This window comes from Medicago sativa, chromosome 2, assembly GCF_051527215.1.
Source record: "Medicago sativa cultivar Bolivia chromosome 2, Bolivia_mono, whole genome shotgun sequence".
Classification (NCBI taxonomy): domain Eukaryota; kingdom Viridiplantae; phylum Streptophyta; class Magnoliopsida; order Fabales; family Fabaceae; genus Medicago; species Medicago sativa.
The window spans coordinates 58,152,259-58,166,697 of record NC_140750.1 but is presented as its reverse complement, the minus strand read 5'-3'; the positions used below and the strand labels follow the sequence as shown (position 1 = coordinate 58,166,697).

The following is a 14,439-nucleotide window of genomic DNA, read 5'->3' as shown; positions in this document are numbered from 1 at the left end:
TTCTCTCAAGTTTTTACATTTCTATCCTTAAATCACATTTTTTTTGTAAGTTTTATTTCTCTTTCCTTTGTATCTGGTGGAGATTTTAATGGATTCTCGTTTGACATTAGAGGATCCATTCATGTTAGTTCATATGTAAGAGTTTGAATTTCTAACTTAAGGCACAAAGTTCAAGTCTTACACATGACAATTGTAAAATGGTCATTTGTGTCGCATCCTTACTTTTTTTACAAAAGATTATACATGTGTTTGGAGTGGTGTTTTATTTAGGCCAAATACCTCCCTGGGTCCTTTAAGTTTCACATTTGTAACAGATAGGTCCTTTAAGTTTCAAAGGTTACAGATATGTCCTTTAAGTTTCTAAGGTTTCAGATAGGTCCTTAACGGAGGTTGACAGAAAGGACCTATCTGAAACAAACTCGAAACTTAAAGGACCTATCTAAAATCTTAGAAACTTAAAGGACCTATCTGTAATCTTTGAAACTTAAAGGACCTATCTGTTACAAACATGAAACTTAAAGGACCCAGAGAGGTATTTGACCTTTTATTTATCAAACGTGCCGCAAGGAATCACGATATCCTAAAAGCTATGAAACAAAGCTTTTGGATTTTCACGAAAGTAGCTGTTTTGGATGTGGGTTTGGCTTTCCCACCGCCAAACCAAACAGCCTCTATGATTGGTCCAAAACAAATTTCTTAACGGTGATGACACATTATTGGATCTTGTTCGTCCTTCTCATGTAAGTTTCCATGTTGTGATCATGAGATTTTTTTTAATTATTCTTCGATCATTCTCTTCAATACATGGCTTATGTTTGGAATGATTTATTCTACGAAGTTCATTCTTGCCATTCTACTAAACTTATTGGAGTATGTTTTGAAAAAAATGATTTCAGTAGACATGATAATATTTTAATTTTTACTCTTGTTTAAGAATGATTTGAACAATTTATATGTGCTCCATTTTCAAAAACCCTTGTGGGTAAGCAAGATTAAAATTTGAAACTTGTTTTTAAATTAATATACTCAAGAGCACATATCAATAAACAATAAGAACATCAATTGTTATATATCAAAATATCTAAAATATGACAAAAATGTTATTTTTGAGTGTTTGAAAGGAACATACAAAAATATTTGAGAAACATGTAAATTAAAAGGTGAGGATTGAATCGGATGTTCGGACGATCAACTGATAGAGAAGGGTTACTTCTGTAAGATTTTATGTTATGATTCATTGACAAAGGATGTTGACAAATCAGACATCAATTTCATTAAATCACATTCATCAAAACTATTACAACCGTATAAAGAAACAAGCAGAAAGCAAACTAAAAAAACAGAAGAAAATGTGATAAAACAAATGTTGTATGAGCATTGCCTGTGTTATATAAATTCAATTATCTTTAATTTATTTTCTGTTGTTGTATAGTTTACTCAATATTCAATTTGTAAAGATATTTTATATAAAACAGAAAAAAGAAAGAGAGAGAAGGAAAAAAAAAAAAAGAGAGAGTTTGAACTCCCATGCTGCTGACTACTACTAGTAGTTGTTGAATAACCTATGCTGAGTTGCCGACACACTGTAGTTTTCTATATGGACACGTGACACCCATCTCTTTCAAAAAATTAATACATAAAAAACCTTAATCCATTTTTCTTTTGAGGGGACCTACACGCCTTTTTAGTCCTTTTTTTTGTTTAAAAAAAGGAAGATTGGACGTACCTATTTTAAAAATGGATATTTCGATCTCTTTGGATAAATATTTTTTCTTTTAAATTTTAATCTCTCATCTCATTTTTGAGTCATTTTTAATGATATTATATATTCAAAAAAACAAATAAGACTATCTTATGCTCAAAAAAACATTAAAAAAAACACTTACTATACTTCAAAAAAACATTAAAAAAATAACACTATCTTATGCTCTAAGAACACAAATAAGCCTACTTACGCCTTCAGTTACCACGACTGCTGCCTTTACCTTGTATGAGTGTTTTGTTGTAGCTTTGTTTTGTTTTGTCTTTCTTTCGGAGTGCTCGTTTATGGCACCAGACAATTAGTTGTATTTTTTGGTGAGTGGTTCTCTTTTACACACCTTGTGCGAGATGAATCACCTTTGGTGATCTAATATATTCCATTTTGGTTTGTTCAAAAAAAAATATAAATATTATATTGATAAGTTTTTAAACTTTTATAAATGCACAATTTTCAATACTTCCTCCGTTTCAAAATGAGTGTCGTTTTAGGTGTTTACACACATATTAAGAAATGCAATGATTAAAAGAAAGAGAATGGTTATTTTACCAAATTATCCTTATTAACTATTGGTTAGTTTTAAAAGTAATACTTTGAAAGTAGTGTGCAGAGTATTAATTGGAGGGTACAATTGAAAAGAAAAAGTTATTATTGCATTGGAAACTGAAAGCAACATTCATTTTGAATTTTTTTTTTTGGCTAAAGCGACACTCATTTTGAAACGGAAGGAGTATTAAATTTTGACATTTAATTTTTTATCTTGTGTCTTTAGAGCACAAATTAGCAAGACCGTTCAAAAAATATGTTTAATAAATGTTGTCATTTCATATATCACATTATAAAAAAATATGGGAAAAAAAAAAATAAATGAATGACTTTAAACTACTTTATCTTGTTTTCTTTTCTTTTCTAAGAATCGAATGATTCCCTTAAAAAAAAAAAAAGAATCGAATGATTAACACAATAAAAACATAAGAGTAAGACTAATAGCAAAAATTCCAATTTTATTTTAAATATGGACAAAAATACATTTAAATTAATCAATCAAATTAATCAATGAGATTACTATTACTTCTTCTTGTTACATTGCCTCGTTTGTTAACGCTTCTGTTTTCCCGTTACTTCCCCTTTACGTCACCGTTTCACTCTTCCCAATTATTCAACTCAATCCATTTCCTTGTAAACCCTAATTGCAACACTTTATCACCGTTACCTTCTCCACTTTCAATATTTTACTATTCAATCAATTCAATTTCATCATTCTTTGACCCACCATATCCAAACCATTTCCACTTCAATTAATCTTTGACTTTTTTTAATAATTTCATTCCTTTTTTCGCAAGTGGGGTTAACCCTAATTACACACATTTAATTTAGGGGTTTCCTTTTTAACGCGGTTTTTCCGTGTTTTTTGATTAAATATCAAATTTTAATCAAATGGGTTTCATAAAGTTTCAAACTTTATATAAATTAATCACTACTCATTAACTTTCACTTGGGTCTTCTTCAGTTTTTGTTATAATGGATATTACAGAAGTTTCAATCTTGCATCATGCTGGAATCGTTTTGATTTCTCTATGGTTGCTATCTACATTCGATCGTTGTCACGCTGCTTTTTATTTTGTGGCTTTGATCTATCTTTATCTGGTGAGGATTCATGGTTTTTGCTTTTCAACTTTTGCATGATATTCATTATTATATGCTATACTTTTTGATTTTGGATTAATTAGTTTATGAATTTGATTATTATATGCTTTGGATTAATTAGTTGGTGGTATTTTTTTTGTGTTAACCCTCCAATTTTGATGGAGGGGTCTGGTAATCCGGAGTTCAGCCGGTTACTAAGTAAAGTTTAGCAAGCAAATAATTGTTCCGTCCAAAGATCGAACTCGGGTTCTTCTGAATTAGTTGGTGGTTTTGTAAAGGAAACTAATATGAGAGTACTTATTCTGAGTGATTGGATCTATAATTTGTAGTTTGGATTTTGTCTGTTTTTTTGTCTTATTTATATATAAAGGGTAAAGAGAAAAGGGTTGTAACCAAAAAAGGAAAGAAAAGGGTAGACAATATTCTATTTTCTGACTTTGTTCTTTTTCTTTGGAAAGGTTCATGAACGTTATGTTACAAGGCTAAGGAAGAAGTTGCAGTTTGAAGAGAGAAAACAATCTAATCAAAGAAGGGTAATGATTCTGCTTGTTATTTATGTTATTGATGTTGAAATAGAATCTGAACTTGAGTGGAGATATGAAGTTAAAATTCAAATGTGTTGCCCCTTCCTTTTCATGTGTTTTGAATGGATTATTGCTTGTCAATAAGGTTTCTATTGATTAAAGGATAAAAGGACTTTTAGTGTATGTTTGTATCAGCAGTTAGTTTTGCAAAATCACGGTGTCACTGCGATTTTGTTGAAGCTTCAAAGTGTAGTTTTTGCCAAAATTGCAGAGCTCACTGCTCACTGTGATTTTGGCAATCTCACCGTGAATGCAAACATGTTCTAAGGATTAATGTTCAGCTTTTATAGTATCTTTGATTCTTTTTCTTTATCATTGTCTTGAGAGTTATTGGGGCTGTGGTGTTGTAATCGCAGAATATTATGTTATGATGATTTACTAATATAACTTGCATGGTGATGACCTTTCTTGAATTTTAGGTACTTTCTGATTCTGAAACAGTTCGGTGGTTGAACCATGCAGTTGAAAACATATGGCCTATATGTATGGAACAGATTGCATCTCAGAAGATTTTACTCCCTATCATACCATGGTTCTTAGAGAAGTACAAACCTTGGACTGCTGTATGATTCATATACCTTTCAGTTATTTATCTTTGACAGTGCTTGATTAAACCATATGAAGTTCAAACATTTTCTTAATAGTTATGTTCAAATGCCATTCCTTTTCCTTTTTGTTCCTTTCATATATTATGGTTTCTTTATGCTTGTGTTCGAGTGTAAAACTTTTCCTTTGATTTTGTGTATGATCAGATGTTAATGTCAATGTATTATATTTGCAGAAAGAAGCTTCTGTTCAGCACCTATATTTGGGAAGAAACCCACCTTTGATTACTGATATCAGGGTACTTCGCCAGTGTGATGATGACCACTTGGTATGCAACATTCTTAAGCAGAAGGACAATGTATTGTTCAGCATCAGCATATTCAACTGAAAATTTCACATTTTACGCTGTGATCAATGCAGGTTCTTGAGTTAGGAATGAATTTTCTCACGGGTGATGATATGAGTGCAATACTTGCTGTGAAACTAAGAAAAAGATTGGGCTTTGGAATGTCAACAAAGCTGCATATAACGGGAATGCATGTTGAAGGGAAGGTAGGATTGCGGAATTTCAATTTTACCTCGACTCATTTGTTGTATATGTTAAAATAAATATTCTTTTGCTGATTAACGTCGGATACAAGATATGCACGTCTCTGAACTTTTGTTTGAAATTCAAAATATTACTCATGCAGTTCAATTCTTACATAACATTTCAATTATTTTATTTATATTTGTTTTTTCTATAGGTCTTGGTAGGGGTGAAGTTCCTCAAGGAATGGCCTTTTCTTGGTCGTATACGTGTATGCTTTGTGGAGCCTCCATATTTTCAGATGACTGTCAAACCTATTTTTACACATGGGCTTGATGTGACAGAACTTCCAGGAATTGCTGGCTGGCTTGTAAGTGTACATGGATTTTATTTGATTTATATAATGCACTTTAAAAAGAAAATTATATTATGCAGCATGAGAATGATTGTTTTTGTTTTGTTTTCCATCTCTCGAATTAAGTAATTTGTATTTATTGTGACTTTTCGTTGTTTCAGGATAAGCTTCTGTCCATTGCGTTTGAACAGACCCTTGTTGAGGTGAGTGAAGTCTGTTTTGTTATGATGTTCTCATACTGTTATTTTTATATATTTTACATAACTTGGCTTCTTAAGAAAGTAAAATAATGTGTTGATAATATACATGTTTTAGAGTTCTTCACGTCTCTTATTTTTTTCGAAGTTAGAAACCTGTTATATTTTTAATTGTTCAAATTTGCAGCCCAATATGCTGGTTGTTGATGTTGAGAAATTTGTATCACCAGACCAAGGTAAAGATATTTGTCATGTAATTTCATAGACTTCCGTTAAAATCATTAGTCATTGAACAAAGGACACTCCCCATAACCCTCACTAGAATCCTTATTAAACAAATCTTTGAATGAAATATAATTATAACCTATGCTTGATATAATTGTTACAATTTTTATTATTAAATACTCATCTTTCCATAAATCTTATTGTTATAGAGCCTTGGTTTAAAGTGGACGAGAAGGAACCTGTTGCTTATGCAAAAATCGAAATTGTTGAGGCAGCTGAAATGAAGCCATCAGATCTAAATGGTTACTATTCCTTTCTCTGTGATGATATTTTTGTCATTCTCTTCTATATGTTGTTTTGTGACTAACAAATTATAGTATATTTCAGGATTAGCCGATCCTTATGTGAAAGGTCATTTGGGAGGATATAGATTCAGGACGAAGATACAAAAGAAAACACTTTCTCCAAAATGGCAAGAGGAATTCAGAATTCCCATCATAACATGGGATTGTAACAATGTTCTGGTTATTGAAGTTCGTGACAAGGACCATTTCTATGATGACATCCTTGGGTTAGTTCCGTCTGTCTGAACTTTGAACTTTTCCTTATGTGGTTTTTAGTATAGTTCAATGGACATACAATGTTAGTGTAAAACAACATTACAGTGATATCCAATGAGAAACTATCATGTTTCCATCTCATACTGCTAATTTTAAACTACCTGTACAATAGTGGGTGATGTGGCAAAATAATATATTTTCACTAGATGTCGGTGTAAAATGGTTTACACTGACAGTGTAAATCCTTGTTAATATACATTTGCTTTGTTTATTTATTTATTTATTTTTTCTTTCTTGAGAATCGACTTCATCTCTACCTGCCTTTTCTGCTATTATCATGAAGTTAATCTTACAATACTTTCTTTTTATTTCTTATTCAACCTTTTCTCTAGCACTTTGTTTGGTTATTGATTGTCTCTGCTATACGATATTCACTGTGTATGACAATTTCCTTCCAATTATTCAATCACTGTGTTTATTCATCAGAACCAATGTCACTCTCTTGCAGGGACTGTTCTGTGAACATCAATGATTTTAGGGACGGGCAAAAATATGATAAGTGGGTGCCACTACAGAAAGTAAAAATGGGGAGGTTGCACTTGCGAATAACAGTTCTTGATGATAAGGAAAAGGTAACCCCTCCTCCCCCACCTTACCTCAATTATATTCATTCCTCGCAATATTATCCAATAATGTGAAACTTGTATATTAAATAGACTCCTGAGCCTATATGTTGATTCCTCAACATTGTTCACTCCACATAAGTATAATAGTGCCTCCTACAATCCCTCTTATTTCTATATTGTATTCTCCCTTTTCTATACACTTCCAGATTATACCATCTACAACTTTCACATAATAATAATAATAATCACGTGATTCTTCAAAAAAAATAAAAATAATAATTGCATGTTAAATGTATCAGTAATAGCCAAAAATAAAAAATATTATAACTTCTAGATTCAGGTATATGATATCAAACCCGAACACACATTTTAACACTCATGATCCGCCCTTAATTCCCAACTATTAAAACAAACACAACAATCATAGTTATCATTTTGATTAGAGCATTTTTTTTTAGTACAAGTTTTTCACATATGAAATGTCTTTGCCACACAAAATGAAAAAGAGCCAATCGTTTTGGAGATCTTTATGTATTAACAGGTATGAAATCATAAATTCATCATCCTTCAAAAACATTGTTGCATTGTTCGAACACATTTCCTTTTTTCATGATATTCAATCTATAAACATTATACTGACAAAACACCAATTTTATTTTAGATATCATTGGAGTTCTTCAAGCAGACAAAAAAATAAAATATATGTAGCTGGCAAGCCTACAAAAATGTGCGGACTTCAGTAAAAGATAAAAGACCATTGACCATAATAATAAATATATTTCCAAAACAAACATATGTACTTATAAAGTGCATTATATATTGCGAAGTCACGTTACATTATCATACACAATTTGATATACCAATTCATTCCGTTGTCAAGAATGAAATTGACTTAGTACAAGAGAGGGCATTGGAAATTGACTCCAAGTAAGACTTGCGTTAATTCACAAAATCATTGTCATCATACTTTTATTTTTGAAATTATAAAGCTCTCATATCAAAATTTTAAAGAAGTTTGCTCAACTACACATCACAGAAGCTTTTACACCTACAATATCTTACAACATCATTTTCTTCAAAAGCCAATCAAACAAGTACATTCTTTCAAACTCACATACTTTAAATTAATAATAACCTATTTCTTTTCATCGAAATCAAATGAAAAGAAAGGAAAGGAGAATAATAAGTGGAACAAAAGGACGAGAAAGAAGAAAACCCAATTTTTAGAAACAAAAAGAAGAAAAAATCAAAATATCAAAATGTTGATATCTTCTCACTTCATTTGCATATCTTAAATTATCTTATGCTACATTTAAATGTTGAAAATTAATTACATTGTTATCTATATGCTTAAACTTTATTGTCATTGACTTATGTTATTTCAATTGTACAAAATAGCTATATATTTACAATGAAAAAAAAATGTATCAACACACACGCAACCCACGAGTTACACTCTAGTTATAGAAGATGAAAATGAAAACAGTTCTCTAGTCTTCATGTAAAAATATTTCAATTGTACAAAATATCTATATATTTACAATGAAAATAAAATGGATCAACACACGCGCAACCCACGGGTTACACTCTAGTTATAGAAGATGAAAATGAAAACAGTTCTCTAGTCTCCACGTAGCGCCACAAGTTGCTCCTTTGTTATTTGATCTATTGTTGATGTTTGATTTCAATTTTGAATTATGTTTACAGGAAGCTGATACTACATGTGACCAAGAGACAATAGACATTGAAGAAAGAAAAGATTCTTTTGCAAATGAGACCACCAACAAAGGTTCCTTCTCATCCGTTTCATCTGGAAAATCTCCAAAATTGGCAGATAACTATGAGCCAATAAAAATTGAAGGCCAAGAGAAGACAGGTGTTTGGATACATCAGCCAGGAAGCGAAGTTCCCCAAATGTGGGAGCCAAGAAAAGGCAAGAATCGACGCCTCGACACAGAAATTCAGAGGGAACCTAACGATATATGTGGCTGTAATTCAACTGTATCTGGATCCTTGAACAATGACAGCAGCAGTCCCGATGATAATGCTGAAGATAAACATCGAATGAAAACTGTTAGGAAAGGCCTGCACAAAATCGGTTCTGTATTTCGTAGGAGTCGGAAAATGGACGATAATTCAGGTCCTATTGCGCAGGACTTTCCATCTCCACGTGATAACATTAGGTCAGTAAATGCTTCTAAAGGGGTTGGCGTGAAGTTTGTTATGGATGATAACACTGCTGGCTTTCCGACTGGTAAGATTCAGGTAGAAGGTGGATCAACGGAAGGGAGTAGTCCTGATAGCCCGGCAAAGAGAGACGTCAAGGACATGGCAAAGAATATTTTCAAAAATGCGGAAAAATCAGCTCGCAGCTTAAAACATGTTCTTTCTCGTAAATCAAGGAAATCAAAAGGTGATTCAGCAGAAACATTTCGTGAAAGAGAAAATGAATCTGACTCATCTAGTGATGAATCTCTTTCAGTTCAGTCCCCAAAAGATGCAAGAACTAAAGTTGTTTCACAGGCCATTGCTCAAGGTAACATTGGTTCCCCCAAATCCGATGTTAATGAGGTTCACAATGTTCGTTCCCCCAAATCCGATGTGAATGTGGTTCACAATGTGCCATCCAACACCACTGTGGTCAACAAGGAGCCTCAAAAGGCATTCTCCCCTGAAAGGTCTAATGAAAAAATTGTTATGTCTGGCGAACATGATAAAGAAGAAATGGTGGCAGATAAAAGGGTTTTCAGCAGTATAGCAGAGTGAAGAATGTGTTTGCTAGTGAACAGTAGCATTCTACAGCGCTACGAAGCACCGACAGATATCGAACACAGCTCCCGACATATAAACATATGTATAATTTGAGAAAATGGAAATGATTGAATGTAGCTACATGCATCAACGTCGGTATCGGACATAGTACAAATTTGAAATATGAATTGTCGGTGCTACATAGTTACATAGTAATGTACAGTTTTTCAAGTTGATGTTTTTGTTATATGTTATGTTATATTTTGGTCAATGGTCACATGTAGAGTACTTTTTGTTTTGGTGTAAAGTAGGGATAGGCCTTGTTTTCATAAACAAGTTTATGCCACTAAGTGCTGTTGGTGTTGTACTTTTTCAGCTCAGAGGTTTGTACTTTGTGCATGTAAATACTTTTTTACGTATACAAGAGAGAGAAAAAAAGATTTGTTTTTGTCCTCTAGTAACCTATATTTGAATGGTGCAACTGTCACTTTCAAGTTTTATGCACTTCAGCACTTGTGATTATGTGTAGGACATGATCTTTTTTCCCATAAAAAGAAAAGAAAGGAAAGTGTAGGACACGAGAACACGAAACTGTGGTCGGGCTTCATAATTGTCAAATTTGATTTTTTTTAAAAGATACGTTTCTTTTTTTTTTGAAGTATTTGATATTAGATTAAAAAAAATGTAGACTTGTTTTCTATTGAACTTGCTTCCAAATGAAAATATTTAAACATAAATTATTTTACTTTAAATTTATAATGAAATCAATTATGAGATCTACGATTGTCAAGTGAACATCTCATTCATACATGACTATTATGAACTAAAAACAAAGTAAGTTAAATTGATATTGTAAAATAGTGAAAGATGAGATTGTTATTAATTCAAGTGGTATTAATGATAATTTTACAATTATTATTGAATATAGTCTATGATATGGATGTAATTGATTTCATATGGTATAGAAGATTTAATTATGTGATTTCTTGAGTCGAAGTAGCAAATTAAAGGGGAAACATGAATTAGATTAAGAAGATGAAGAAACTATTATAACTCTTCGAAACAATTATTATTTTTTTTTTTTTTGAATTTATCTCAAAACTCAAAAGTGACATTATGCAGTTCGTGGCAGTGCACCCGCATCATAGCATTCCCACAAGCTAGTTGCTTCAACTTCATCTTTTTATTTATTTTAGAATCAGCAAATTTATTCACGTCGAGTATGTGCAAGACGCACTTAAAAACTCGCGGTTAATCAGAACAAATACAAAGGCACCGAAATTACCGGAAACCTAAAAACCCATCAATTCCAGGTACCTAAAGGCAACGACTCCTACTAATTAAACAACAAAAACAACCCAACAGCTGAAACAAGTAATGATGCTATTATGTACTTCCTAATATAAACCACTCACAGCATAAACACTTCCTGAAAAAAGAGTTAACAGCCGAAAATGCAGAGGAAGCATAGCCCAGCCTCAGTACTCACAGCACTCCAACAGCACTACTATGCGCTGCTAAACCCCAACCGAAGCACCTACTGCAGAAAAACCAAAACTGGTTCTGCTAAAAACATGCTAACAGCAGCCAGAAAATCAACCGGAGGCAGCATAAACCACAGTCTCAGCCTCTGAATGCAGCAGGATCCACACCCCTAGCACAGTAAACACTCCTTTGGGTTCCAATGCCACTCGTAGAACATACAAGCCGGAGAATTCAACCGACTCAAAAACCATCTCCAAGACAACACCTTTATGGCCTCCACGTGTTTGTCCACTTCCCCCATATTACCATTAAAAATTCTATCATTCCTCGCCCTCCAAATGCACCACACCACCGCATGCCAAATCATCCGAAATCCATTACGAGTCTTTTCCTTCACCTTCATATAATTCAGACAAGGATGAAAGAAATTCTTCCTCTGCATTTCTGAGACAGCACACGTAGCTAGCTCTATTTGACGGACGATGGAACCCGGTGTTGACATTGCATTTCAAACGATCCTGCAATGCGAGTACTGTTGTTGTTGGGCTGAACCGTATGCTCTGATTATTGATGTTGCAATGTCATTGGGCTAATAACCACTCGTCCAGCTTCATGTACTCCGTATTACATATCTGGATTGCATCATACTGTTTTTTGTTCCAAACACAAATGTTTCCATTATATTCCTAATACCCCATATAATCATCATCACCCGTCACAGTGACCTCCACCTCACGTGAGCAAATATCCAACAAGATAGCTCCCACCAATGGTAATACAACTGAATGAAGACCAGCCTCTAACCAACACTGCAAACTCACTTGGCACTGGAAAAAGACGTGCCATTCATCCTACATTGTATTATTACACAATTCACAATTCACAGGGCAAGGTACATGCGTTTGGCCAGTTTTACACAAGTTGGTAAACAACCCCAGCAAATCCTCCAAATCAGATTACGAACCTTGGGAGGTACTTCAGCACGCCAAATGCTACCCCAATCACCTTCAACGTAGACCTTATCAACTCCCTTCAAGTTTCTCATCATAAAATTGTACCCTAATTGAACCGAATAAATACCTCTCCTCTCGTCGGTCTACATTAAAGTATCCACTTCAACATTAGGAATAAGCGGAACCGAGAGGATATTTTGAGCGACATGAGGAGAGAACAAATTTTGCATCTTTACCACATCCCACCTCCTTTCTCAAGGCACCATAAGATCACTTACAACCATATCATAAACTCCATGAGGTTGTGGTGCTTGCATCCAAGCTGAGCCCTGCACACGTAGCCAAGGATCTTTCATCACTCTTATCTTAGACCCATCTCTGATTCTCCATCTACAACCATGAACATGAATATGACAAGATGACCAAATACTATGTCATGAGTAACTATGATTATGATTGAGATTAGACACAAGAAAGGCCAGGTGAGGAAAATACATTGCTTTAAGTAACCTGGCCACAAAGACTATCCGGATTACTCATGATGTTCCACCATTGCTTAGCTAACATGGAAGAATTGAACGCCTTCAGATCCCTAAATCCCATTCCTCCTCTAGATTTGGAACAAGTTATTCTCTCTTGAGCACTGAAAAGCTTTGTAACGATTACCTCCTCCCCACCAAAAAACATTCAACACTCTCTTTTAACAAGTTATTGGTTATAAAATGCACATTAAAAAAAATCACCACAAACATCATATTATTCAGTTGTTAACAGAATCCAAAATCTTATCAAAAGAAACACTAACATCTCTAGAAACAACAATACATCTAACAATTGGTCTCCACATCCCCATCCTAGGAACAAAACCCATCCTAACCATACTTCTAACACCCCAATCAACATCCTCAACTAACCCTTCTCTACAAAACCCCAAAACCAAACCCTTAAAAGAATCATAACTCACCACAAAACCCTTCAAAACCATCTTCTCAACAACCCCTTTAGCCTCCACAAATCTCTTCAAATCAATCAAACCATACAAAACATGTTGATAAGAACTCTCATTAGGATAACACCCATTCCTCATCATCACATCTTCCAAAACCTTAACCCCTTCATCAACTCTCCCATTTTTCACCAACCCATGAATCAAAACATTATAAACAACAACATCAACAACAATCCCTTCCTCTTTCATCCTCTCCAACAATCCAAAACCATCATCCACCATCCCTTTCTCACACAACCCATTCATAATCGTAGCGAAAGTCCTCTCATTCCTCTTCAAACCCATCTTAGGAAATTCATCAAACACCTTAAACGCACCTTCCAACTCCCCTTTTTTACACAACCCTTTAATCATAATATTAAGACAACACGCATCTATTTCAACCCCTAGCTTCAACGCAGAAGCATAAAGATCGAAAACAACGTCATACAATTTATTATTAACAAGTACATTAAGTACAAAGTTAAAAGTCTTTATACTAGGCCACGTACCGTAGTTCGGCATTTCATTTAACAATTGAATAGCTTTATCAATACGGTTTGCTTTATGAGCGTAGATTTTGATGAGGTTGAAGAAGAAATCTTCTGTGAAAGTGTAGGGTTTAGGGAGGGTTTTAAGAAGGGTGTCAATGTAGGTGAAGTTGTGGGATTGGGTGAATTTGGTGATGAGGGAGATACAGAAAGGTTGAGTTGGGTTGTAGTCTTTGCGGGAAGAGTAGAGATGGAAGATTGTTAAGGAAAGAGATGGGTTTGTTAGAGAGTTTGTTAGGGTTGTTGCTTCTTTTGAGGTTAACCAGTCTTTGTGGTGGAATCTTTGTATAATGAGGTTGTCTTTGTTGTTGTTTGTGTTTTTTGATGGTTGGTTTGGATTTGGATATGGTGAAGAAGAGAAGAGTGATAATAGTGGTGATGGGTTTTGGGTTTTGTAGGAGGTTAGAGAAGGAAGGAGAAAACGGGTTCGGGATAACATGGTTGTATCTTGGGAGTGCCTAAACCGCAACACAACACACTCAATTCGCAGAAACAGTGAACGTACCACCGGTGGCATTTAGTATGCACAAAGCACAAATTTGTGCACATTTACAAAGTTACTTTTTCAATGCACAAGTTTTTGGTACACCATTAAATCAATGAGGAGTACCGATTTTATCATGGTCTAGCTTGTATTATATTTTTTACATTCTTTATCATGTTGTCTTCAACCTCCATTAGTA

General features: G+C 33.9%; 2 protein-coding genes and 1 long non-coding RNA gene across 3 annotated transcripts; 2 read left to right on the top strand and 1 right to left on the bottom strand.

Annotated features, from left to right (window-relative positions):
- Window positions 1-3,256: 3,256 nt before the first annotated feature.
- On the top strand, window positions 3,257-10,236 carry LOC146949276 (C2 domain-containing protein At1g53590-like). Its single transcript, XM_085745353.1, has 12 exons — window positions 3,257-3,406; window positions 3,865-3,939; window positions 4,410-4,553; window positions 4,772-4,864; window positions 4,957-5,088; window positions 5,283-5,435; window positions 5,582-5,623; window positions 5,805-5,853; window positions 6,052-6,144; window positions 6,230-6,413; window positions 6,911-7,034; window positions 8,736-10,236. The coding sequence occupies exons 1-12, from the start codon at window positions 3,281-3,283 to the stop codon at window positions 9,792-9,794; spliced, it is 2,274 nt and encodes a 757-aa protein (XP_085601479.1). The 5' UTR covers window positions 3,257-3,280; the 3' UTR covers window positions 9,795-10,236.
- LOC146949277 (uncharacterized) lies at window positions 7,485-7,727 on the top strand. Its single transcript, XR_015027202.1, has 2 exons — window positions 7,485-7,569; window positions 7,690-7,727. It is a non-coding gene; the product is annotated as an uncharacterized LOC146949277 (long non-coding RNA).
- A 723-nt stretch (window positions 10,237-10,959) lies between the features above and the next one.
- On the bottom strand, window positions 10,960-14,244 carry LOC146949275 (Pentatricopeptide repeat (PPR) superfamily protein). The gene is made up of 2 exons (XM_085745354.1): window positions 12,713-14,244; window positions 10,960-12,607 (listed from the first exon to the last, which is right to left on the bottom strand). Exon 1 carries the CDS (start codon window positions 14,193-14,195, stop codon window positions 12,978-12,980), a length of 1,218 nt encoding a protein of 405 aa, XP_085601480.1. The 5' UTR covers window positions 14,196-14,244; the 3' UTR covers window positions 10,960-12,607; window positions 12,713-12,977.
- Window positions 14,245-14,439: the final 195 nt, after the last annotated feature.